The 27,564-nt window shown below is 53.0% G+C and overlaps 1 protein-coding gene across 2 annotated transcripts in view; it reads right to left on the bottom strand.

Annotated features, from left to right (window-relative positions):
- OTOF (otoferlin) overlaps positions 1-27,564 on the bottom strand; it is a 121,239-nt gene that overhangs the window by 28,884 nt on the left and 64,791 nt on the right. For both annotated transcript variants that reach the window (XM_077782491.1, XM_077782490.1), the window contains 15 exons: positions 26,804-27,027; positions 24,391-24,499; positions 23,707-23,890; positions 19,069-19,189; positions 17,596-17,696; positions 16,285-16,375; positions 14,797-14,913; positions 11,564-11,716; positions 9,837-10,026; positions 7,549-7,673; positions 6,916-7,050; positions 5,949-6,110; positions 4,877-4,996; positions 2,455-2,616; positions 132-294 (listed from right to left, as the gene is read on the bottom strand). In XM_077782491.1, coding sequence (XP_077638617.1) covers positions 132-294; positions 2,455-2,616; positions 4,877-4,996; positions 5,949-6,110; positions 6,916-7,050; positions 7,549-7,673; positions 9,837-10,026; positions 11,564-11,716; positions 14,797-14,913; positions 16,285-16,375; positions 17,596-17,696; positions 19,069-19,189; positions 23,707-23,890; positions 24,391-24,499; positions 26,804-27,027 — 2,157 coding nt within the window. The remainder of the gene's footprint in view (positions 1-131; positions 295-2,454; positions 2,617-4,876; positions 4,997-5,948; positions 6,111-6,915; positions 7,051-7,548; positions 7,674-9,836; positions 10,027-11,563; positions 11,717-14,796; positions 14,914-16,284; positions 16,376-17,595; positions 17,697-19,068; positions 19,190-23,706; positions 23,891-24,390; positions 24,500-26,803; positions 27,028-27,564) is intronic.

Raw genomic sequence — 27,564 nt, 5'->3', positions numbered from 1 at the left:
CACCCCTGAGTCTCCTTTTCTCCAGGCTGAGCACCCCCAGCTCCCTCAGGGGTTCCTCACCGGGTCTGTGTCCCCAGCCCCTCTCCAGCCTAGCCCTGGATGTCCCGGAGCAGGTTCCCGTGTCCCGGTACCTGCCATGTTCCAGTGCTGTTCTTTCTTGTCGGGCGGGCGGTAGATGAACTTGCGGAGGGAGCTGACGGTGTGGGAGCCCACCAGGGTGTAGCGCCCGAAGGCGCGGCAGTCCACCACGCGGATGTTCAGGGGCGGGTGCAGCAGCTCGTTCTCCGGGAGGTCCTGGGGAGCAGAGGAACAATTCAATTAAAGTCGCTCACAAATTTAACCTTTAAATTAAGACCTTAGAAACGTCGGGATTTGTCAAAACCCGATGCAGATGCTAAACCTGATTTTACACATAATGCTTTAACTTGATACAGCTTAAAGTAAACAAAAACGTACCTTTCTATATAAAGTTTATAACATTTTTTCCTAAGCTAAAAAATATATACAGCAGTGAAGCTACGTAACACAAATAAGTGACAAGTCAAAGATAGTTTATTTAAAATTGAAAAAGAGAGGGGGAATTGTAGGAATATAAAAGGGTAAAAGACTTTGGAAAGTGCAAAAAGGCCTCAGGAAGTAGACATAAAGCTCAGAAAGGCTGGGAAATTTCTAAACCTTCTCATGGGAAGCTAAAAATTTCATAACCAAGTGAATACATTTACATTTATCATAAAGAACAAGAAATAACAAAAACTAATGAAAAGATGTGAAAGGTCCTAGATATATGCTTTGCAAAGCCAGAAGAAGTTTAAATCTTAAATAAAGGATTATTTTTTGAGGTTCATAGAAGTCCTTTTGTTAATGTTAAACCCATGTGGGTCCTTTTCTTATTGGTTAGAGTATAATGACTTTTCACATTTCCTTTTATGCTGTCGGTTCAAAGAATATGTAGGAAAAGTCTTTGCATGAGCTGCCACCTTGTCTCTGATCTGGATTTGCATGGATGTTGTTATTTTCTCTTTTTGCTTGTCTGATACAGATAATAAATCCTAAATCTGCATCCAGGCAGGGTCCCACCCCGTTTGTGAGACACGGACCGATCCAGAGGCAGGATGGTCGCTGAGGGCTGGGAGCGTCTGGTGTGGTGGCTGGGAGTGCGGTGGGGATTGGGAATGGAATTAGGGTGGGAAGAGCAGTGGGGATTGGGAATGGATTATGGTGGGAATGGCAGTGGGGATTGGGAATGGGATTGTGCTGGGGAGTAGGGATTGGGAATGGGATCATGCTGGGAAGGGCAGTGGGGATTGGGAATGGGATTATGTTGGGAAGGGCAGTGGGGATTGGGAATGGGATCGTGCTGGGAAGGGCAGTGGGGATTGGGAATGGGATTATGCTGGGAATGGCAGTGGGGATTGGGAATGGGATCATACTGGGGAGTAGGGATTGGGAATGGGATTATGTTGGGAAGAGCAGTGGGGATTAGGAATGGGATCATGATGGGAATGGCAGTGGGGATTGGGAATGGGATTATGTTGGGAAGAGCAGTAGGGATTAGGAATGGGATTATAGTGGGAATGGCAGTGGGGATTGGGAATGGGATCATACCGGGAAGGGCAGTGGGGATTGGGAATGGGATCATACTGGGAAGGGCAGTGGGGATTGGGAATGGGATCATACTGGGGAGTAGGGATTAGGAATGGGATCATACTGGGAATGGCAGTGGGGATTGGGAATGGGATCATGCTGGGAATGGCAGTGGGGATTAGGAATGGGATCATGCCTGGAAGGGCAGTGGGGATTGGGAATGGGATCATGCCTGGAAGGGCAGTGGGGATTAGGAATGGGATCATGCTGGGAAAAACAGTAGGGATTGGGAATGGGATCATACTGGGAAGGGCAGTGGGGATTGGGAATGGGATCGTGCTGGGAAGGGCAGTTGGGATTAGGAATGGGATCACACTGGGAAGGCCAGTGAGGATTAAGAATGGAATCACACTGGGAAAAACAGTAGGGATTGGGAATGGGATCATACTGGGAAAGGCAGTGGGGATTGGGAATGGGATCATGCTGGGAAGTAGGGATTAGGAATGGGATCATGATGGGAATGGCAGTGGGGATTAAGAATGGAATCACACTGGGAAGGGCAATGGGGATTAGGAATGGAATCATGCTGGGAATGGCAGCGGGGATTGGGAATGGGATCACACTGGGGGGGTAGGGATTAGGAATGGGATCATACTGGGAAGGGCAGTAGGGACTAGAACTGGGATCATGCTGGGAGGAAGAATTCCAGAGCTGCTCCAGCAAAATGTGGCTTGGGAACCCTCAGGTGAAGGAGTGCTGTCCATGTGCTCCATTGTTTTGGGAAAACTGGAGTAAAGGGCTCAGAGCCGTGGTGGGTTCCAGAAATTCCAAGTTCCAGCTGAGGGATCAGAGGGGTTGGGCCACACTCACCACCTCGAACCACTTGACCAAAGTGCTGAAGTTGGGGTTTTTCTTGTAGTTCTGGATCAGGGCAGACTGGACACCCTTCCCGGCACACTCGATGTCCACACGGGGCCGGTCCACCTGGGCCAGGTTCACTCTCTTCAGGTCCCTGAGCCCCCAGAACAAGATCTAGGGCAGGAGGAAGAGGAGGGGTGTGAATGTGAGAGGGACGATCCCTGGGAGCTGGTCCTCCACGGAGAAGGATCCCACTGCCAATGTCATCACAGGGCAGTGGTGGGTCCCTGAGGTATCTCCTCCTGACACCCTGCAGCCCAGGGTGCATCTCCTGCCTGCTGCCCATGGCATTTTCCTGCCTTTCTCCCTTCCTGGCCTTTCCCTGGCCTGGGAATCCACAGAGCAGCTCTGTCCTTCTGAGGTGGCTCTGGATCCAGCACTGCCATCGCTTTGTCCCAATGGGATGAGTGTCACTAGGGAAACTTCCCTGTCCCTGCCTGGGATAACAGACTGCCACCCTCCAGAATTCCCCAAAATGGAGATTTCCCCCACCTCCTCATTCCCCACAGCTGTATTAAAATTGTGAGGAGCACAACTCATTTATTGTGATGCAAATGTGTGGAAAACCAGGAGCCAAAATCCCTGTGGAGACCTGGTCAGTGGCACCTCACCCGAGCAGAGACACCTTCAGCCAGGGCTGGGATGTGCTCTGAACATCCTCGTGGGCATTGCCTGGTCCACCAGGACCTCCAAGGGACTCATCGCAGAACCATGGAATCATTTGGAAAAGCCCACCAGGATCATCGAGTCCACCCTGTGACCAGTCCCCACCTTGTCCCCAGCCCAGAGCACTGAGTGCCACGTCCAGAGCCCGACCCCCCCTGGCTGTCCCCTCCTGGCAGGAGCTGTGAGAGCCACAAGGTCCCCCTGAGCCTCCTTTGCTCCAGGCTGAGCCCCTTCCCAGCTCCTCAGGAACTCTCCAGCCCCTTCCCAGCTCCTCAGGAACTCTCCAGCCCCTTCCCAGCTCCTCAGGAACTCTCCATTCCCTTCCCAGCTCCCTCAGGAACTCTCCAGCCCCTTCCCAGCTCCTCAGGAACTCTCCATTCCCTTCCCAGCTCCTCAGGAACTCTCCATTCCCTTCCCAGCTCCCCCAGGAACTCTCCATTCCCTTCCCAGCTCCCTCAGGAACTCTCCATTCCCTTCCCAGCTCCTCAGGAACTCTCCAGCCCCTTCCCCGCTCCTCAGGAACTCTCCATTCCCTTCCCAGCTCCCTCAGGAACTCTCCAGCCCCTTCCCAGCTCCTCAGGAACTCTCCAGCCCCTTCCCAGCTCCCTCAGGAACTCTCCAGCCTCTTCCCAGCTCCTCAGGAACTCTCCATTCCCTTCCCAGCTCCTCAGGAACTCTCCATTCCCTTCCCAGCTCCTCAGGAACTCTCCAGCCCCTTCCCAGCTCCCTCAGGAACTCTCCAGCCCCTTCCCAGCTCCCTCAGGAACTCTCCATTCCCTTCCCAGCTCCTCAGGAACTCTCCAGCCCCTTCCCAGCTCCCTCAGGAACTCTCCAGCCCCTTCCCAGCTCCCTCAGGAACTCTCCATTCCCTTCCCAGCTCCTCAGGAACTCTCCAGCCCCTTCCCAGCTCCCTCAGGAACTCTCCAGCCCCTTCCCAGCTCCTCAGGAACTCTCCAGCCCCTTCCCAGCTCCTCAGGAACTCTCCATTCCCTTCCCAGCTCCTCAGGAACTCTCCAGCCCCTTCCCAGCTCCCTCAGGAACTCTCCATTCCCTTCCCAGCTCCCTCAGGAACTCTCCAGCCCCTTCCCAGCTCCCTCAGGAACTCTCCATTCCCTTCCCAGCTCCCTCACTCTCCAGCCCCTTCCCAGCTCCTCAGGAATTCTCCAGCCCCTTCCCAGCTCCCCCAGCCCCTCCTGGGGCTCCGTTCCCTTCCCTGGACACGCTCCAGCCCCTCCAGGTCTCTCCTGGCAGGAGGGGCCCAGAGCTGCCCCAGCACTGGAGGTGCCCCAGCAGTGCCAGCTCAGGCGATGGGCACTGCCCTGGGATCTTCCCACATTATTTTGGATACAAAATCCTCCTTTAGATATCCATGGATACATGAGAGGCATCCCATCCTCGTTGGCTGAGGTTGATGGGATGGAGAACACCTGAGCTATGGGATTGCTCTGGGAACAGATAATCCAGCTCTGTGCCCATCTCTAATGTTCCCTGAGCTGCATCTCAGCCCAGGTGCTGCTCACTCACTCTCCTGCCCAGGTTTGACAGGAAGGAATGATCCAATTCCCTGGTTTTTTTTAGGGATGCTTCAACCTGGTTCCCAGTCGGGCCACCACGGACAGATCCTTGTCTCCCAGTTCCCTCCTGCCCTTCCAACACCCTTGTAGATGCTCTCTTGCCCCAGGCAATGCTCCACACGGACATTGGTTACCTCCACTCTGTATCTGCTCAGCACCGGCCGAATTCCCAGCGGCACCGGCAGGATGGGACCTCGGTCCATGTCCGTGGGGCCGTCGATGGGGGGCAGGTCTGATTTACCCCCAGGGCCGATCTGGAAGAGGTGGATCACAGATTGGATCTGCTCCTCTGAGCTGCTGGGAAGCAGTTTTTGGTCCTTCTCACAGAATTGTGGATTCGTGGATTGGTTTGGGTCGGAAGGGGCTTCAAAGATCAGCTCATTCCAACCCCTGCCATGGGCAGGGACAAATTCCAGAAGGAGCTGGGCTGTATCTCAGCTGGAACTGGTCCCAGCTGTTGGAGCTGGGGTGTCTCAGAGGGCTGAGAGCCCCGGGCAGGTGCTTTGGGAAAAGGAAAACACAGGAGCAGAAGGTGCTGGGAATTGCTGTCCTTCCACACAGAACAGTCCCCAGAGCAATCCCAACTTCTCAGCCCATCCCAGGGCTGTTCCATCCTGGAATTGCATCTGCTGGGCTGTGCGTGAGGAAATGGAGATGTGGTCCCAGAGCTCAGCCCAGGAGCAGGTTTAAGGTCTCGTTTCCAGCCCAGGGGTCAGGAAAGATCAAATATCCCATGTGAGCCATCCCCCCAGTCCAAGGAAAATTGGGAGAAAAAGGGTTTGGATGAGCACCTGTCCTGGCAGAGAAAGGAGATGGGAAAAGCATTTCAGTGGATGGAACACGAGCTGCGAAAGTGGAAGAATTTAACTCTGGTATTGCCCCAGGCTAGGAATCATGGAATGGTTTGGGCCGGGAGAGGCTTCAAAGACCATTGAATTCCAACCCCTTGCCATGGGCAGGGACACCTTCCACCTTTCCAGGCTGCTCCAAGCCCCATCCCACCTGGTCTTGGACACTTCCAGGTGTCTTTGGTGAACAACAAGTGGTCGATCCATCCAAGGGAAACTACAAGGGCTCAGCAGACTAACGACTGGGTGAAGGGGCAGTTATTCCCGGTTATTCCCAGCTACCCAATTCTCCACAAATTAATCCCCTCTCGCTTCCAACCCTGCATCCATTCTTCCCATCCCTTTGTCCAGCCGGCACCTGGAGCAGCTCGAAGGCGGCCAGCAGGTCCCCGGCTGTGGCATTGCCGCGGTAGATCTGATAATATTCCAGCTGGGGTGGGAAGCGCGGCGGGCAGTACTGCTCGTCCGACATCTTCACCACCGGCTTGGCGAATGTCCGGCCCATGAAGTCGGCTTTTCCCTATGAAAAAAGCACTTGGGATTGGAAATCCAACACAGGAATTCCAGGATTAGCCCCATGGTTCTCCCCAGGAGAACTTGGGGTTGGAGATCTGACGTGAGAATTCCAAATTTAACTCCATGGTTCTTCCCAGGAGCACTTGGCTTTGGGGATCCAACAAGGGAATTCCAGGACTTAACCCAGTGATTTTCCCCAGGAGAATTTGGGGTTGGGCATCCAACATGAGAATTCCAAATTTAGCTCCATGGTTCTCTCCAGGAGCACTTAGGTTTGGGGATCCAACACAGGAATTCCAAGATTAGCCCCATGGTTCTCCCCAGGAGAACTTGGGGTTGGGCATCCAACATGAGAACTCCAAATTTAGCCCCATTGTTCTCCCCAGGAGCACTTGGCTTTGGGGATCCAACACGGGAATTCCAAATTTAGCCCCATGGTTCTCCCCATCGTGGTCGGAACAGGAATGGGATCGGCGCTCTGGCCTTGGGGATGACAAAGCTCAAGGGAAAGTTTCAGTCATGACTCCATGAAGGAGCTTTGGGACAGCTGAAGGCTGGGACAGCAAGGAGGCCAGGGATGAGCAGTTTTCCCAAATGGAAAAGCTCATCGGCTACAGCCTCTTTCTCCCCTCTCCAAAAATAAGATGCACCGAGTCATGTCTGAGATTTATGAGCAGCAGAGGCTCCGTGGGAGATGTGGAGGGACCATCTTCCAAGGATCGGGGCAAAAAGCTCCCCAAATCCTCTGCCTCCAAATGCGGAGAGATGCCGGCATCCAAACCACGAACAATTCCGTGGGATTTTCTCACCACGGTGTCCTGGTCGTAGATCTCGATGACGATGATGGGGGGGTCATCGCGCATCTCGTGAGCTTCCCCATACAGCTCCACGTTGTCGAACACCAGGAGCTGGTCCCAGGTCGGGCAAAGGGTCTCGTTGAGAACCTGGGGAGATGGGAAAGATTCCTGCTGCTCCAGGAATGGACCAGGGTCCTGGGAAAGGGTGGCAGGTGGGGCTGCTGCGCGGTTTTTGGATCAGGGAGGTATTTGGAATCTCCCAAGGATTCTTATTTGGAATCTCCCAAGGATTCTTCTGAGGGAAAGAATCCAATAGCAGATGAGCAGAGCTGGATTATTCCCAGTGTCCAGGCTTCCTAAAGCTTGGCAACCCTCGGACTGCGAAGGGAAGACTGAAAAACCATTTTAACCTGGCCCAGTTCTGCCTAAACCAGCAGGGAATCGCAAGGAATCGCGGAGAAACGCGGGGAATCGCAGCCACCGGGATGTGGGACACAAATTGGGAACGGGGAAAAAATCTGGGAACAGTCAATTCCCAGTTCCAGAGCTGCTGTCCCACCAGAGGAGCCCAGGAGCAGCCCAATCCTCCTGGATAGGATCTGGGCCACGGGGACCTGTGGAGCCAGGCGCCCCAGGAGCGCTTACCTCGGTGCACTGGCTCTGGGAGATGAAGAAGACCCGTGCGAAGGGATCCGAGAGCCCGCTGCTGTCGGCTGCGAACAAGCTCCTGGCTTGGTACATGTGGGCTCGCAGCTGGAACACCTGCTTCTCTGGAAGAGACAGGCAGGCGTAGGAATGTGCCCCTTGCCGACACAAGTTACCCTTTGTCTCTCCAAAAAGGACAAAAGACCAGAAGTTTCCTCAGTTTGGTCAAAAGACACCTCCATAGGACCTTGGTGGCTTCGCCTCCAACTCAAAGATAGCTAATTAGACAAGAGCCAAAACGTCACACCTAAGCAATTCACTAAAAAATAAGAGAACAAAAGGACTAAATCACTTTTGTGAAGTGTTTTAGCAGGAGCAAGGACCTCTTGCCCTGGCTGGGTTTTTCTCGGTAAAGAGCTTTTCTTTTTTCGCCTTTTATTAAAACTTTTTGTGTTTCTAACACTGTCGCAAGAGCCATCCTGCCATTTTATGCCACCTGAGGTAGCTGAGCTATCAAGGGTATAATGCTTATCTCTAAGAGATTTTAAAACCTATCTCAAATAGATAAAACAGGGAATGGGATGGGATGGGATGGCTTGGGATAGTTTCTGAGAGCCAGTCCTGGGGTGATTTTATGATGCTCGTATCTCTGAGAGCTTTTAAAACCTAGCTCAAATAGATAAAACAGGGAGTGGGATGGGATGGCTTGGGATAGTTTCTGAGAGCCAGTCCTGGGGTGATTTTATGATGCTCGTATCTCTGAGAGATTTTAAAACCTATCTCAAATAGATAAAACAGGGAGTGGGATGGGATGGCTTGGGATAGTTTCTGAGAGCCAGTCCTGGGGTGATTTTATGATGCTCGTATCCCCATTCATCTGTTTAGCCCAGAAATAATTTTAACACCTTTAAGGCTGGTTCTGAGAGTGAAGTAGGGGAGAAGAAGTGTGCAGTTTGTTTTCAGAAACTGTGCTCATTCCTCCACATCCCGCCTCCCGGACTGTTCACAGGCCCCACGCTGGGCAACTCCCTGAGGACTCCCCTGACAGAGGAAAACCCTCCTGAAGCCGTTCTTTGTCAGGAAAAGCAGATTCACAGGACTTTTTTGGTCTTCAGGTTCTTGTTTTATTTGGTATCTTATCAAAACTTCAGCACACCGTCTGCGCCCAGACCTTGCGTGTGTGAAAACAGCACAAAAATGGCCAAAAACCTCGTGCTGCAAGGTCTTTTCAGTCTAATCAAAAACTAAACTACCCAATTAAGAAGTAACACCTAGATTATTTCCCTTTCTAACCCAATAACTGACCTCTAAAGACCCTCAATGAAAATTTTTCAGCCCAATCACAAGATACCACCTAAACCCAAGAAGAAAGAGGAAGAAGAAGAGAGAAGAAGGGAACTCGAGACAACACCATCTGTAACATACTAAAAATCCTAAACCCTACATTTCTCACCCATGTGACATACTAAACTACCCTCTACAATCTATTTCACACTTTTGCGGTCCCTAGTTTACTTTGGAACCTTTGGAAGTTTTCTCCATGAATGAGGGTCCAAGTCAGAGTTTTCCTGGGAGTCAGAGCACCCCAGGGCAGACAGGGAGATATTCCCCCTGTCCTGGTTTCCCACACTGGATGGACAGACAGCAGGACAGAGCTGTCCTTGGCTTTCAGTTAGTTTTTAACTCGCTGAGGCAAAAAAGTTCCCTGGAATGCATTTTTTTCCTTTTCTTTGAACCTGCTCAAACCTGCTCTGCACTGAACACCCAGAACAGCGGCAGCAGCTCACACTTGTGGCCCAGTGGGCCAGGCCTGAGGATCCCCTGAAGCATTAATTTTTTTGTGTGCTGGTGAATGTTTTGCCTTTGCTTTATTTTGTTAAATAAAGGTTTTTTCCACTTTTCCCCAAGGAAATATTTTCCCTGAACTGGCCGCGGGAGGGGCCGCTTGGATCTGCTTTCTAGAGAAAACCCCTTTGGAGGATCTCACCCAAATTTGCCCTAAACCAGGACAGAGCCCACCCAGGAACCTCTTTTGGCTCGTGGCTGAAGGATCTCGACTCAAAGCGCGAATCCCGAGCGGATATGGAATTTCCTTGGCATCCTGCTTGTTGCGCGTACAGTGACAACTGTGAGCAGGATTGGGGTGAGGGGACACAATTCCCACCCCTGTCTCTCCTGGGACAACCGGAACGATGTCCCCCTTAGCTCCTGGGAGCCCTTGGAGCAGGGAGTGTCCAGCCAGGCTCCCTCCCGCCCTCTCCACGCCCCATCCCACTGGAGCTCCTTACTGGTGTACAGGAGGCTGATGGGTGGGAAGGAGGGCAGGTTTTGGCCTCGGGGGATCTTCTTCTCCTCGAACCCACAGGGGAGGCCGCTCAGGAAGTCCTTGCGCTGCTTATTGAGGCCCAGCCACAGGTAGATCTCCATCTTGGCCTGGACTGTCCAGCCAGCAGGGCCGAAGCCCCTCTTCCCGGGGAGCTGAGCAGAGGGAATGGAAGAATTCACATGGATATCGGGAATGTGGACAGACAGACCCCCTCGGAACACCCAACCTCTCTGGGGCATTGTGCTGCTGTTCCTTAAGCCCAGGGATCCTTTGGGATCACAACACTGCTCTGGCTCATGCGTTGTCCTCTTCCCACTGTGGTTGCCTTTCCCTAAGTGTCTTAGGTTGGAAATGCAAGATGTGATTTGGGGGTGTGTGTTCTATTTCCATCTGTCAGAGCTGGGGAATTTATCTGCTGCTCATTGTCTTTATGTCGTCCACAACCCATCCTCCCTCCAGGAGATATCTTCTGTTCACGGGTCATTGATTATTAATTATCTTCTGTTCATGGGTCATTGGTTATTAATTGTCTTCTATTCATGGGCCACTGAATGTCCCTGCATGGCTGAGAAAATTCCATCATCCATGGGGAGATGCTCTGCCCAGGGAGAGCAGCCAAGCATTCCTACCTGGATACAATCTGGGATTTTGGGATACCATAACAGCCTTTGCCCACTGCATTCCCAGAGGAGCAGCTTCCTTCCCCCTGCATTCCCAGAGGAGCAGCTTTCTCCCCCCTGCATTCCCAGAGGAGCAGCTTCCTTCCCCCTGCATTCCCAGAGGAGCAGCTTCCTTCCCCCTGCATTCTCAGAGGAGCAGCTTTCTTCCCCCTGCATTCCCAGAGGAGCAGCTTCCTTCCCCCTGCACTCCCAGAGGAACAGCTTTCTTCCCCCTGCATTCCCAGAGGAGCAGCTTTATCCCCCTGCATTCCCAGAGGAGCAGCTTCCTTCCCCCTGCATTCCCAGAGGAGCAGCTTCCTTCCCCCTGCATTCCCAGAGGAGCAGCTTCCTTCCCCCTGCATTCCCAGAGGAGCAGCTTCCTTCCCCCTGCATTCCCAGAGGAGCCCAGGCCCATCTCCCCCAGCCCTGGAGCTCCAAGGAAAACTCCCCCCTTGTGCAGATCCTGCTCCAGCAGAAGCACAGCTGGCACTGCAGGAGGGCTGAGCCCCCCTGGGATGGGGCTGAGCCACTCCCTGACCCACAGGGGACAGGGCTGCTTGGACCCTGCCAGGGTTGGTTTTGTCTGTTTGTACTATTGCATTTGCATTTTTAATTTTCCTAATAAAGAACTGTTATTCCTGTTCCCATATCTTTGCCCGAGAGCTGTTTAATTTCAAAATTATAATAATTCGGAGGGAGGGGGTCTCCATTTTCCATTTCAGGGGAGGTTCCTGCCTTCCTCAGCAGACATCTGTCTTTTCAAACCATGGCACTAAGCCAGAAATTCTCTGGATTTCCAGCTGGATCAAACATCTCCCTCTTCCCAGACATTTCCCACTTACCAGACTTCAGGTCAGTGCTTCACCCTCCCTAGGAGCAGATTTCCAGCCCTATCTGCAGAGTATGGATCACATCTCTCCGACATTCCAATCCCATAAAGAATGGATGCAAACCTCCCATCCTCATCTCCCAAATTCCCTCCACTTCCCTCCCCGTGGCTGCAGCTCCCCTAGGACAGAGGGACCCTCACCTTGAGGAAAACCGTCTTCACTTTGGCGCAGTCCTTGCCCATCTCCTCGTCCACGATGGAGTAGAGGATGTCCTTGGAAGGGATGCGGGCGTAGGCGACGCGCTTGTTGTTGCTCATCATCCAGATGAAAACGTCGGGAATCGTGTGCTGGGGCTGGGAATGCCACAGGAGAGCCCGCTCAGTGCCCCAGCTCCGACCCCTGAGGCACTGCTGGGGCTGGAGACCTGCTGCAGGCAAATCCAACAGATTCCACGGAAGGTGGGTGTGCCTGTGGCCACACTGCGGACACTGGAATCTCTCGGGGGTCTGGAGGTCGAGAGGACCCCGAGATTGTAAAAAGTCTTTTTCTCCCAGCCCGCGTGGCCAAAGAAGAAGTCGGAATGCGCAGGGTCGGCTTCTCAAGGTCGTTTATTTTCTCTTATCTCTAACATGTTTCCCCAAGGAGCCGCGCTCTGTCCAGCACGTCAGGCTGACACAGACTCCCACCCACCACCTTGGGGTGGTGTCACCATTTTATACCAAAAATTACCCGTACTATGTTTACAATAACGTGCCAATATCTACCATTTATGTTGGATATTCTCCTACCTTAAACCAACAGAAAAGTGTCACCATCACACCAAGACACGGAGGGCAAGAAGAAGGAGAAGAAGGGCAGGACATGCCCAAACCCCTCCATCTTGTCCCCTGTAACCCCTTATTTTAAAACCCTAAATTTCCACTTTTTCACACTGTGTTAACTCCCACACCACTCAAACCCTTGTGGCTTGTAATTCCTCACACAAAATTGACAGTTTTCCATAGGCTAAAATGGAAGCTACAGGTATTTTTGACTTCGTGCCAAGCTCCCCGAGCCCCCTGCCAGGGTCTGAGACAGCCAGAGGGGTGCCCTGGGTTCCCAAAGGAAACATTTGGAGATTCCCACTTCAAAAAAGCTGCTCGGAGCAAAGCCCATGAGGAAGAAAACCAGGATTTATTGTTGCAGTGAGGTGAAAAAATTATAAAAGAAAAGCCTCATAAAATCAGGCCTGCTCTGTTAGATCCGTGGCTGGCCTTGTCACGCTAGCACTTCCAAGTTCCCATGTGAAAACAATCCTGGTGTGAAGAGTTCGTTAACATAACGATCAACTCCTGGGTGAAAAACAACTGGCACCTGCATAAACACTAAATCTATCCCAGGAGAATCAGCGAAGAAAATATGTAAATTATTTAAGAATTGTTAGTAAACAAGTAAAACAAGTAAAATGCCTTTTACTAGCCAATAAACTAATTGGCAGGAAAGCGAGTAGCCAATTGGAGTCACAGACGAGATCTGTAAAACTGTGTAAAAATTAGTTTTGTTAATAAAAAATTGTTTTTTTCTTGTGTGAAGATAATGGAGTGTGATTTATTCTGATAATTCTGATAAATTCTGTGATTTATTCTGATAATTTATTAATATAATTTATGTTGGTTATAAATTTAGAAAGATATAAATTTGGGCATTTCTCTCCTCCCTCAGCAGCCCTGGGGAGGGGAGAGCAGCGGCCGTTCCTCATCCCTTCCTAGGGAAGAGGTTCCCAGAATGGACAGGCCCATCACTCCTCAGATCTGGGTTGGGTCAGGGCCAAGGAGGGCCTGGCTGTAACCAAGGATGGGGCTGGGACAAGAACCCGCTCTGAGCCAGTCCTAAATGGGAAAAATGTCATGGAAAGGGTCTGGAGACCAAAGGGGCTCCAGGATTGCTGCAGAGGGACTGGGGACAAGGATGGAGGGACAGGAGCCAGGGAATGGCTCCCAGTGCCAGAGGGCAGGGCTGGGTGGGAGATTGGGAATTGGGAATTGTTCCCTGGCAGGACCCAGGGAATGGCTCCCAGTGCCAGAGGGCAGGGCTGGATGGGAGATTGGGAATTGGGAATTGTTCCCTGGCTGGGATGGAATTCCCAGAGCAGCTGTGGCTGCCCCTGGATTCCTGGCAGTGCCCAAGGACAGGTTGGACATTGGGGTTTGGAGCAGCCTGGGACAGTGGGAAGTGCTGGGGTTGGAACTGGATGGGATTTCAAATCCCTTCCCACCCAAACCAGTCTGGAATTTGGTGTGTCACCTTCCAATTCCTGATTTTCCTAGGGATTCACAGGGTCCCTCCAGGCTGGGATTGGCTGAAATATCTCCAGCTCTGCTGCAGGAGGACCCAGCTCTGTCCCTGCCTGGGAAACCCTAAATTTCCTTTATATCGGCTGATTTCCACCCAGGAATGGACAGGGATCATGGGGCAGCTCATGGACTTGGAATGGCTCCTTGCAGAGGGACCTCTCCTGGCCTTGGAGGTCTCTATCCATCCATCCATCCATCCATGGATCCATCCATCCATCCACACATGGATCCATCCATCATGCATCCATGTCATCCTCCTTGTCATCCATCCATCATCCATCCATCCATCATCCATCCATCCATCATCCATCCATCATCCATCATCCATCCATCCATCATCCATCCATCATCCATCCATCATCCATCCATCCATCATCCATCCATCCATGGATTCATGGATCCATGGATCCATCTATCCATCCATCCATCATCCATCCATCCATCCATCCATCTATCCATCCATCATCCATCCATCATCCACCCATCCATCCATCCATCCATCCATCCATGGATTCATGGATCCATGGATCCATCTATCCATCCATCCATCATCCATCCATCATCCATCCATCATCCACCCATCCATCATCCATCCATCCATCCATCCATCTATCCATCCATCCATCCATCATCCATCCATCCATCCATTCATCCATCATCCATCCATCCATCCATCCATCCATCATCCATCCATCAGCCACCCATCAACCACCCATCCATCTATCCATCCATCCATCCATCCATCATCCATCCATCCATCCATCATCCATCCATCATCCATCCATCCATCCATCCATCCATCCATCCATCCATCCATCATCCATCCATCCATGGATTCATGGATCCATGGATCCATCTATCCATCCATCCATCTATCCATCCATCATCCATCCATCATCCACCCATCCATCATCCATCCATCCATCCATCATCCATCATCCATCCTCCATCCATCCATCATCCATCCATCCATCATCCATCCATCCATCCGTCATCCATCCATCCATCCATCCATCATCCATCCATCCCTGGATCCATCCCAGGTTTCTGTCTCCACGAGCTGCCCCAGCCAGAGCCACCTCTGCCTGTGAGGGACTCACCTCATCCGCCAGGAACCGAAGCTTCTGCAGGAAGTTCTGCACCAGCTTCAGCTTGTCCTTCATGGTGTTCCTCTTCACCTGGGAGCGCAGGGCCGTGGCCTGCTGGGCCATGTTCTCCTGCGGGGACAGCCGGGTCATCAGGACACAGCTCGGACCGAGGAAAGGCGCCTCAATCCCACCACATCAGCACGGACACCTTTTGTTCACCTTGGCAACGAAGAGAGGGCAGAGACAGCCCGGGAGGAGGTGACACCACAAAGGTGTCACCTGAGCTTGCAGAATTTTGGGGTGGCTTAAGGAAGGTGCCTGTCCTGCTGTCACCCAGCACCTGGCCCTTGGAGCTCCCCAGGAGAACATCTGGAATTTCACAATTCCTGCCTCTCGAGGATGCAGCTGGCCATGGAAGTTGGTGACTTTGGCTGTGTGAGAAGCCATGAGCTCCTCGTCCATCTCTCCTGCACAGTCCTGGCACGGAGCAGGGCCACCATCCCCAAAACTCTGTCCCTGGGGCAGCTCTGCCCCATAGGATCCCCAAAATCACCCCAAACCTCTGACCTTGGAGCATCTCTGCTCTGAAGTTCCCAAAATCACCCCAAACCTCTGTCCCTGGAGCAACTCTGCTCTGAAAGTCCCAAAATCACCCCAAACCTCTGTCCCTGGGGCAGCTCTGCTCTGAAAGTCCCAAAATCACCCCAAACATCTGTCCCTGGAGCAACTCTGCTCTGAAAATCCCAAAATCACCCCAAACCTCTGTCCCTGGAGCAACTCTGCTCTGAAAATCCCAAAATCACCTCAAACCTCAGTTCCTGGAGCAGCTCTGCTCTGAAAGTCCCAAAATCACCCCAAACATCTGTCCTTGGAGCAGCTCTGCTCTGAAAGTCCCAAAATCACCCCAAACCTCAGTTCCTGGAGCAGCTCGGCTCTGAAGTTCCCAAAATTCCCTTTCCAGCTCCTCTGCGCTCCCAAATTTCTTTCTAGATTCTGATGGAGAGGTCCAGCAGAGGTCCAGGTGACACCTGGGACTTGCCTGAGACCCGAGTGACCTTTGGGGCCAGAATTAAACCCCAAATCCTTGACCCGCAGGGACTGGAGACCAACATATCCATGGATGAAATTCCATCCCCTGCTCAGGAATCCTCCGCTCTACCCAAAGCTTCCCTGAACAACCTTTGCCAGGGCCTGTCCACCCTGCCAGGGAACAATTCCTAATTCCCAATCTCCCAGACAGCCCTGCCCTCTGGCACTGGGAGCCATTCCCTGGCTCCTGCCAGGGAACAATTCCCAATTCCCAATCTCCCAGCCAGCCCTGCCCTCTGGCACTGGGAGCCATTCCCTGGCTCCTGCCAGGGAACAATTCCCAATTCCCAATCTCCCAGCCAGCCCTGCCCTCTGGCACTGGGAGCCATTCCCTGGCTCCTGTCCCTCCATCCTTGCCCCCAGTCCCTCTGGGCTCTCCTGGAGCCCCTCCAGGGACCAGATCCCACTCACCAGCTCCCTCATGCAGGATTTGAGCCTCTCCCGGTCCAGCCTCGTGCGGGACGAGTGGTGCTGGTCCTTGTCAGCCAAGGTCAGGAAGCGCCTGAGGGAAAAGGAGATTCCCATGGGAACCTTTCCCAGGGTTCTCTTCCCACCCTGCCAGCCCGGCCACATCCCTGGAAAATGCTCAAATTCCTGCCAAAACCCAACAAAACTCTGGGCAAGAGGCTGGTTCGCACCAGGACTTGGAACCAGGAAGGGACATCAGTGTCATCAGGGCCACCAGGTGCCACACAGAATTCCCAGAATTCACAGAATGACCAGGTTGGAAGAGACTTCCACGACCATCAAGTCCAACCCGGCCCCAACACCTCAACCCAACCCTGGCACCCAGTGCCACATCCAGGCTTTGTTAAACACACCCAGGGATGGGGACTCCAACACCTCCTTGGTCTCTGGGGATTCCCAAAATTCCCAGAATTCACAGAATTCCCAGGTTAGAAGAGACCTCCAAGCCCATCGAGTCCAACCCAGCCCCAAAAACCCAACCCTGGCACCCAGTGCCACATCCAGACTTTGTTAAACACACCCAGGGATGGTGACTCCACCACCTCCCCAGTCCCTGGGAATTCCCCAAATTCCCAGAATTCACAGAATGACCAGGATAGAAGAGACCTCCAAGACCATTGAGTCCAACTGAGCCCCAACACCTCAACCAAACCGTGGCATTGAGAGCCACATCCAGGCTTTGTTAAACACACCCAGGGATGGGGACTCCCCCACCTCCCCAATCACTGGGAATTCCCAAAATTCCCAGAATCACCAGGCTGGAAGAGACCTCCAAGACCATCGAGTCCAACCTGGCCCAAACAACTCCACCCTGGCACCCAGTGCCACACCCAGGCTTTGTTAAACACACCCAGGGATGGGGACTCCACCACCTCCCTGGGCTGCCATCCCAGAACTTTATCACCTTCCTGGGAAGAACTTTTCCCTGATATCCAGCCTGAATTCCCCTTGGAATTCCACAGCTTGAGGCTGTGACCTCTGGCTCTGTCAGTTCCTGGAGAAGGAGCCCAACCCCACCTGAGCACAGCCACCTTCAGGCCACCAGCCTGTGGAGGTCTCAGCACCGAGGTTCCCACCCCTGCTTTGGGGTGTTTGGGGCTCAAGACGGAAGTGCCACGCTCCGAGCTAAAAGATTCGGCACGGTGCCGGTGTCAGGGAACGTTGTCCCATCGCCCCGAGGGCGGGCACGGGGCGGTGGCATTCCCGCTGGGAGCAGGGACCTGCGCGGTGCCACCCTTGCCACGCGGCACTCACAGGCAGCCGCTGCTCAGCTCCTCCAGGACCCCTCGGAGCCGCCGCTCCGGGTGCGGCTTCTCCGTCTTGATCATCTCCTGCACGTCGTTGAGGCCCTCCTCCTGCGGCACCGGGGGGGACAGCGTGAGGGGTGGGGCTGGGAACCGGGTGGGGTCACCTGGGATCACCTGGGGTCACCTGGGATCACCTGGGAATCACCTGGGGTCATCTGGGAATCACCTGGGATCACCTGGGCTGGCTGGGAGTCACCTGGGATCATCTGGGATCACCTGGGATCACCTGGGGAGCACCTGGGATCACCTGGGAACACCTGGGATCACCTGGGATCACCTGGGATCATCTGGGATCACCTGGGCTGGCTGGGAATCACCTGGGATCACCTGAGATCACCTGGGAATCACCTGGGATCATCTAGGCTGGCTGGGAATCACCTGGGATCATCTGGGATCACCTGGGCTAGCTGGGAATCACCTGGGATCATCTGGGATCACCTGGGATCACCTGGGATCACCTGGGCTGGCTGGGAACAACCTGGGATCACCTAGGATCACCTGGGATCATCTGGGATCACCTGGGCTGGCTGGGAATCACCTGGGATCACCTGAGAATCACCTGGGCTGAGCATAACCTGGTATCACTTGGGATCACCTGGGATCATATGAAAATCACCTCTGTTCACCTGGACTGGGCTGGGAATCACCTGGGATCACCTGGGATGAGTTGGGAATCACCTGGGAATCACCTGGGATCAACTGGAAGTCATCTGGGCTGGGCATCACCTGGGATCACCTGGGCTGGGCTGGGAATCACCTGGGATCACCTGGGCTGGCTGGAAATCACCTGGGATCACCTGGGATCACCTGGGATCACCTGGGCTGGCTGGGAATCACCTGGGATCACCTGGGATCACCTGGGAATCACCTGGGATCAACTGGAGATAATCTGGACTGGGCATCACCTGGGATCACCTGGGATCACCTGGGAATCACCCTGGAGATCATCTGGCCTGGGCTGGGAATCACCTGGGAATCACCTGGAGATCACCTGGTCTGGTCTGGGAATCACCTGGGAATCACCTGGGATCACCTGGGAATCACCTGGGAATCACCTGGGAATCACCTGGGATCATCTGGGCTGGGAATCACCTGGGATCACCTGGAGATCATCTGGACTGTACTGGGAATCACCTGGGATCACCTGGGATCACCTGGGCTGGGAATCACCTGGGATCATCTGGGCTGGGCTGGGAATCACCTGGGATCACCTGGAGACCATCTGGGCTTGGCATCACCTGGGAATCACCTGGGCTGGACATAACCCGGGATCACCTGGGCTGGGCACGACTGGGATCACTTGGGATTACCTGGGATGAGTTGGGAATCACCTGGGATCATCTGGGGATCACCTGGGATCACCTGGGCTGTCCCTCCACCCCTCCCTGTCCATCCCTGCCCACCCCAGGCGCTCCCTGACCAGCTTGTCCGCGATCTTGTCCATGATGTTGGCGTTGTAGAGCCGGCGCCGCTGGTCCTGCCACCAGCTCCGGATGTAGATGCAGGGCTTCTTCTCCAGGTAGGGCAGGTGGAAGTAATTCCTGCGAGAGGAGCAGGAGACAGACGCTCCGTGAGGGTGACAACCCCAGACGCTCCGTGAGGGTGACAACCCCAGCCTGGAGCAGCTCCAATCCCACCACTCTCCTGGGAGGCAACGCCGTGGGGGTGAGGGGGACACGGCAGATCAGGAGAGGGAGGGAGGTGGCCTCAAAACCACCCCAAAATCTCTGTCCATGGAATAACTCTGCTCTGACGTTCCCAAAATCACCCCAAAATCCCTGTCCATGGAATAACTCTGCTCTGACGTTCCCAAAATCACCTCAAAATCCCTGTCCATGGAATTGCTCTGCTCCCCCAAAGTCATCCCAAAATCTCTGTCCCTGGGGCAGCTCTGCTCTGAAGTTCCCAAAATCATCCCAAAATCTCTGTCCCTGGGGAAGCTCTGCCTTGTTGGGTCCCTAAAATCACCCCAAACCTCTGTTCCTGGGGTAGTTCTGCTCTGTGAGGTTCCCAAAATCACCCCAAACCTGTCCCTGGGGCAGCTCTGTCTTGAGGGGTCCCCAAAATCACCCCAAACCTGTCCCTGGGGTAGTTCTGCTCTGAAGTTCCCAAAATCACCCAAAAATCACTGTCCATGGAGTAACTCTGCTCTGTGTGGTTCCCAAAATCACCCCAAAATCTCTGTCTATGGAATAACTGCTCTGACGTTCCCAAAATCACCCCAAACCTGTCCCTGGGGCAGCTCTGCTCTGAAGTTCCCAAAATCACCCCAAAATCTCTGTCCCTGGGGCAGCTCTGCTCTGTGTGGTCCCCAAAATCACCCCAAAATCTCTGTCTATGGAATAACTCTGCTCTGAAGTTCCCAAAATCACCCCAAAATCTGTCCCTGGGGCAGCTCTGCTCTGTGTGGTCCCCAAAATCACCCCAAAATCTCTGTCTATGGAATAACTCTGCTCTGAAGTTCCCAAAATCACCCCAAACCTGTCCCTGGGTCAGCTCTGGTTTGTTAATTAGCCGTGGTGATGGTGTTTGATCGAAGGACCAATTAAGTCCAGCTGTATCGTACCCGTTTCTTAATAAAGATTAATCAGCCTTCTGTAATCATGGAGTCTGTGCTAATTGCTACCCAACGATCCTGGGCAGTGGGATGTGTCGGGGTTGGAACCGGGTGAACTTTGAGAACCCTTCCCACCCAAACCAGAATTCCAGGGAGACTTTTCTGTGATGGATATTTATGGAAAAAAGGAAAGAATTCCAGAGGGGTGTAGCTGTGCTGGATATGGATGGAAACAAAGGAAGGAATTCCAGGGAGATTCATCTGTGCTGAATATTGATGGAAACAAGAGAAAGAATTCCAGAGGGATTTATCTGTGCTGGATATTGATGGAAAGAAGGGAAGGAATTCCAGGGAGACTTTTCTGTGCTGGATATTGATGGAAAGAAGGGAAGGAATTCCAGAGAGATTTATCTGTGCTGGATATGGATGGAAACAAGGGAAGGAATTCCAGGGAGGCTTTTCTGTGCTGGATATTCATGGAAATAAGAGAAAGAATTCCAGGGTGACTTTTCAGTGCTGGATATTAATGGAAAAAAGGAAAGGAATTCCAGGGAGATTCATCTGTGCTGAATATTGATGGAAACAAGAGAAAGAATTCCAGGGAGATTTATCTATGCTGGATATTGATGGAAATAAGAGAAAGAATTCCTGGGAGACTTTTCTGTGCTGGATATTGATGGAAACAAAGGAGGGAAATCCAGGGGGATTTATCTGTGCTGAATATTGATGGAAACAAGAGAAAGAATTACAGAGGGATTTATCTTTGCTGGATATTGATGGAAACAAGGGAGGTAAATCCAGGGAGACTTTTCTGTGCTGGATATTGATGGAAACAAGGGAAGGAATTCCAGAAGGATTTTTTGGCGCTGGATATTGATGGAAACAAGAAAGGGAATTCCAGGGGGATGTAACTGTGCTGGATATTGATGGAAACAAAAAAGGAAATTCCAGAGAGACTTTACTGTGCTGGATATTCATGGAAACAAAAAAGGGAATTCCAGGGGGATTTATCTGTGCTGGATATTGATGGAAAAAAGGAAAGGAATTCCAGGGGGATTTATCTGTGCTGGATATTGATGGAAACAATGAAGGGAATACCCGAGGGGATGTAACTGTGCTGGATATTGGTGGAAACAAGGAAGGAATTCCAGGGAAACTTTTCAGTGCTGGATATTCATGGAAACAAAAAAGGGAATTCCAGGGGGATTTATCTGTGCTGGATATTCATGGAAACAAGAGAAAGAATTCCAGGGAGGCTTTTCTGTGCTGGATATTGATGGAAATAAGGGAAAGAATTCCAGAGAGACTTTTCTGTGCTGGATATTGATGGAAAGAAGGAAGGAATTCCAGAGGGGTGTAACTGTGCTGGATATTGATGGAAACAAAGGAAGGAATTCCAGGGAGACTTTTCAGTGCTGGATATTAATGGAAACAAGGAAAGGAATTCCAGAGGGATTTATCTATGCTGGATATTGATGGAAAGAAGGGAAGGAATTCCAGGGAGACCTTTTCTTTTTATCCCCATTTCCTGCCCTGCCCGATGCATTTCCAGATTTTTCCAGCAGCTTTTCCATCTGGGATCTCAACACTGCCGAGGCCACAATTAACCATGTCCCTAAACCAGGACGGTCCCCAAGAGCCACACAAGGTGGACACACTGACCACACAAATCCAGGTGGACACACTGACCTGTCCGTGCCCAGATGGACACACTGACCACTGCCCAGGTGGACACACTGACCAGTGCCCAGGTGGATACAATGACCTGTCCATGCCCAGATGGACACACTGACCAGTGCCCAGATGGACACACTGACCTGTCCGTGCCCAGATGGACACACTGACCAGTGCCCAGGTGGACACACTGACTACTCCATGCTCAGGTAGACACACTGACCACTGCCCAGGTGGACACAGTGACCTGTCCGTGCCCAGGTGGACACACTGACCAGTGCCGAAATGGACACACTGACCACTCCATGCCCAGGTGGACTCTCTGACCAGTACCAAAGTGAACACACTGACCACACAAATCCAGGTGGACACACTGACCTGTCCGTACTCAGGTAGACACAGTGACCTGTCTGTGACCAGGTGGACACACTGACCAGTACCAAGGTGGACACACTGACCACTGCCCAGGTGGACACACTGACCAGTGCCCAGGTGGATACACTGACCAGTCCATGCCCAGATGGACACACTGACCAGTGCCCAGGTGGACACGCTGACCTGTCCATGCCCAGATGGACACACTGAGCAGTACCCAGGTGGACACACTGACCAGTGCCCAGGTGGACACACTGACCTGTCCATGCCCAGATGGACACACTGACCAGTGCCCAGGTGGACACAGTGACCTGTCCATGCCCAGATGGACACACTGACCAGTGCCCAGATGGACACACTGACCACTGCCCAGGTGGACACACTGACCACTGCCCAGGTGGATACACTGACCTGTCCATGCCCAGATGGACACACTGACCTGTCCGTGCCCAGATGGACACACTGACCACTGCCCAGGTGGACACACTGACCAGTGCCCAGGTGGATACACTGACCTGTCCATGCCCAGATGGACACACTGACCAGTGCCCAGATGGACACACTGACCTGTCCATGCCCAGATGGACACACTGACCAGTGCCCAGGTGGACACACTGACCTGTCCATGCCCAGATGGACACACTGACCTGTCCGTGCCCAGATGGACACACTGACCACTGCCCAGGTGGACACACTGACCACTGCCCAGGTGGATACACTGACCTGTCCATGCCCAGATGGACACACTGACCAGTGCCCAGATGGACACACTGACCTGTCCGTGCCCAGATGGACACACTGACCTGTCCGTGCCCAGATGGACACACTGACCAGTGCCCAGGTGGACACACTGACCACTCCATGCCCAGGTAGACACACTGACCACTGCCCAGGTGGACACAGTGACCTGTCCGTGCCCAGGTGGACACACTGACCAGTGCCGAAGTGGACACACTGACCACTCCATGCCCAGGTGGACTCTCTGACCAGTACCAAAGTGAACACACTGACCACACAAATCCAGGTGGACACACTGACCTGTCCGTACTCAGGTAGACACAGTGACCTGTCTGTGACCAGGTGGACACACTGACCAGTGCCCAGGTGGACACACTGACCACTGCCCAGGTGGACACACTGACCAGTGCCCAGGTGGACACACTGAACACACAAATCCAGGTGGACACACTGACCAGTGCCCAGGTGGACACAGTGACCTGTCCATGCCCAGGTGGACACACTGACCAGTACCAAGGTGGACACACTGACCACTGCCCAGGTGGACACACTGACCAGTGCCCAGGTGGACACACTGACCTGTCCATGCCCAGATGGACACACTGACCAGTGCCCAGGTGGACACAGTGACCTGTCCATGCCCAGGTGGTCACACTGACCACACAAATCCAGGTGGACACACTGACCTGTCCGTGCCCAGGTGGACACACTGACCTGTCCGTGACCAGAGGCTTCATGGGCTGGGATGAAGAAACGGAAACCAGCTCTCCATCCTCGCCACCTTCCTCCTCACTGGAATTCTGGAGCAGCTCCGACTCCTCCTCGTCCCCATCCCCTCCCTCTTTCTTCCTCCGCAGGAGAGGTTTGCTGGAGCCATCCACCTGGTTGCCATAGTTACCTCGAGGAGGAAAAACCAAGATGGAATAAATTATAACTCCCAGCTCTGGGACTGAATTCGGGTTGGCAGAAGTTTTCTCTGCTGGAATCTCAGAGAATGTTGGAGTTCTGGGACTTCTGTTTCCAGGCTACAAAAATAACGTTTCCTGAGTGTTATTTGCCCTGAGCTTGGAGCAGGAAAACACATCCAGGAGCTGGAAATTAGGGAGAGGTGTCTATGCCCTGCTCCTGTCCCCTCTCAATCCCCTGGGAATCCCCTGGCATGTCTGGGGCATGAAACCGGAATGGAAGAGAGGGATCAGCTCCACTGGCCACAGCCCAGCAGGCACAGAATTAAATCCCACATTCCTCACGCCCACGGAGGAGCCATTCCCTGCTCCCCAAACCCGCTCTAGCAGGGGTTGGAATGGAAAACCAGGAATAAACCCCACTTAAACCCCACTCCCAGCTTTGGATTCTGATTTTCACCACCATCGCGCTCCCCAAAAATAAACAACCAACCTATGGTGACCTCAAAGTTAATGGGTTTGTCCCCAATCTTCCTGTCGATCATGGTGGCCTCCAGGAAGGCTCCGAAGAGGAAGAATTCCTCCATCTTCCCACTGCAGTTCTGCAGGAGAAAAGAGATCCCGGGGCTGAGGGTTGGGGCCAGAGGGAGAGACAGGTCCGTCCCTCGGGATAACATTTCCAAAGGGACCAGGAGGGTCTTGTCTCCCATCGCTTGGCTTGTTGTAGAGAGTGTTTTATTAAAGATTTTAATTAAATATCTTTTAATTAAAGATAACCCTGGAGCTGCGTTTGGATCCATCAGCCCTCACCCAGGAGAGGCTCTCAGGGACATTCAGGAATAAAGGCCTGAGTTCAGTGAATTTAATCAAACCACACAAATCCAGGTGTCCAGATGCTCCCGTGGAATTGGAATGGTTCTGAGTTCAGGGAATTTAATCAAACCACACAAATCCAGGTGCCTGGATGCTCCAATGGAATTGGAATGGTTCTGAGTTCAGGGAACTGATCAAACCACACAAATCCAGGTGCCTGGATGCTCCTGTGGAATTGGAATGGTTCTGAGTTCAGGGAATTTAATCAAACCACACAAATCCAGGTGTCCGGATGCTCCCCTGGAATTGGAATGGTTCTGAGTTCAGGGAATTGATCAAACCACACAAATCCAGGTGCCTGGATGCTCCCGTGGATTTGGAATGGTTCTGAGTTCAGGGAATTTAATCAAACCACACAAATCCAGGTGCCTGGATGCTCCCGTGGAATTGGAATGGTTCTGAGTTCGCTGAATTTAATCAAACCACACAAATCCAGGTGCCTGGATGCTGCCATGGAATTGGAATTGTTCTGAGTTCACTGAATTTAATCAAACCACACAAATCCAGGTGCCTGGATGCACCTGTGGAATTGGAATTGTTCTGTTTCCAGGTGTGGTTTCATTCCCCCTGGCTGGGAAATAAATGAGATCCTTGGCCTCTGATTGAAACCCATCAGGGTGAGAGTGGGATAATGGGAATTAGGGGATGAGTCACTCTCCGTGTGTATTTCCCACATGGAGAAACATCCCTAAGTGCAGGAGATTATAGAAATCATGGAATGGTTTGGGTGGGAAGGGACCTTAAAGATCATCGGGTTGCATGGGCAGGGTGACCTTCCTCTATCCCAGGGTGCTCCAAGCCCTGTCCAACCTGGCCATGGACATTCCCAGGGATGGATCAGCCACAGCTCTTCTGGGACAGCTGTGCCAGTGACAAATAATGTCACTCTGGCATTCCCAGAGCTCCCAAGGGAAGTGAGCACTGGAATGATCCTAAAACCCGAAATCCTGCAAGACTTCAGTTGCTCTGTGGGATCCAGAACAGCTGGGACAACACTTGAAATTACAGAATTCACAGAATTCACAGAATCACCAGGTTGGAAGAGACCTCAAAGAGCATCAAGTCCAACCCAGCCCCAACACCTCAACTAAACCCTGGCATCGAGATACACATCCAGGCTTTGTTAAACACACCCAGGGATGGGGACTCCCCCACCTCCCCAGTCCCTGGGAATTCCCAAAATTCCCAGAATTCACATAATTACCAGGTTGGAAGAGACTTCCAAGACCATCGAGTCCAACCCAGCCCCAACAACTCAACTAAACCCTGGCATCGAGATACACATCCAGGCTTTGTTAAACACACCCAGGGATGGGGACTCCACCACCTTCCCAGTCCCTGGGAATTCCCAAAATTCCCAGAATTCACAGAATTACCAGGATAGAAGAGACCTCCACGACCACCGAGTCCAACCCTGCCCCAACACCTCAACCCATCCCTGGCACCCAGTGCCACACCCAGGCTTTGTTAAACACACCCAGGGATGGGGACTCCCCCACCTCCTTTGCTGCCATCCCAGAACTTTATCACCTTCCTGGGAAGAACTTTTCCCTGATATCCAGCCTGAGTTCCCCTTGGAATTCCACAGCTTGAGGCTGTGACCTCTGGTTCTGTCAGTTCCTGGAGAAGGAGCCCAACCCCACCTGAGCACAGCCACTGTCAGGAGCTGTGGGGAGTGCTGAGGTCACCCCTGATTCTCCTTTTCTCCAGGCTGAGCACCCCCAGCTCCCTCAGGGGTTCCTCACAGGGTTTGTGTCCCCAGCCCCTCTCCAGCCTCGTTGTCCCCTCTGGACAAATCCCAACGTCCTTCCCAACCTGAGGAGCCAGAGCTGGACACAACCCTCGGGGTGTGACCTCACCAGTGCCAGGGACAGAAAGACCTCCCTGCTCCTGCTGGCCACACCATTCCTGACACATGAAAACCCTCAATTTATGAGACCAAAAGCAACAATCCAATCTTCCCGAGACCCCAGACTGCCCGCCCTGGATGCTGTGGGCTCACCGGGACATCTGAGGGGCCACAAGGGACTTACGTCAGCCACCGCCGTGGCCTGCTCCACCTGCACCTCAGTGGAGCTGTTGATCTCGGGGTTGGTGGTGTCCAGGATCTCCACGGCCAGGCCCAGCAGGAGCCGGGCGCGGAAGGAGACGCCCTCGCCCAGGCCCTCGTTGAGCTCCTGGTGCTCGTCCATCAGGGTGTAGTTCCGCGTGGAGCCGTACATGTTCACCCAGGCGGGCCCGAAGGTGGGCAGGAAACCTGAGGGGGTGGAACGGGCGGGTGGGAAGGGGATGGAGAGGGAAAAGGGAATGTCATGGTGCCCGTGGTCGGCGTCGCTTTCCTGGTCTCTGTGCGGTGACACAGGCTGGGATGTGTTCTTGCGTTGCCGCCGTCCATGGAGACAGTTTTCAGGGAACCCCAGGATAATTTGGGTTGGGAAAGAGCTCCCAGATCATCGAGTCCATCCTGCGCCTGCTCCCCACCTTGTCCCCAGCCCAGAGCCACATCCAGGAATTCCTTGGACACCTCCAGGGATGGGCATTCCAACCCTCCCTGGGCAGTGCCAAGGCCTGAGCTCCCTTTCCAGGCAGAAATTCCTGCTGCTGCCCAACCTGGCACAAGCAGGCACAATCCACCTGGAAGGATTTAAGTCTTTTACCTCAATCTCCTGACTAATGCGTTTGCGGATTTTTCTGACAGTTTCCCATCAGATCCCAGCACTGCCAAGGCCACCACTACCCCATGTCCCCAAGTGCCACATCCTAATGGCTTTTAAATCCCTCCAGGGATGGAAAA

This window comes from Lonchura striata, chromosome 3, assembly GCF_046129695.1.
Source record: "Lonchura striata isolate bLonStr1 chromosome 3, bLonStr1.mat, whole genome shotgun sequence".
NCBI lineage: Eukaryota > Metazoa > Chordata > Aves > Passeriformes > Estrildidae > Lonchura > Lonchura striata.
Note: the sequence above shows the minus strand (reverse complement) of the source record. Positions and strands in the feature narration are given on the sequence as shown.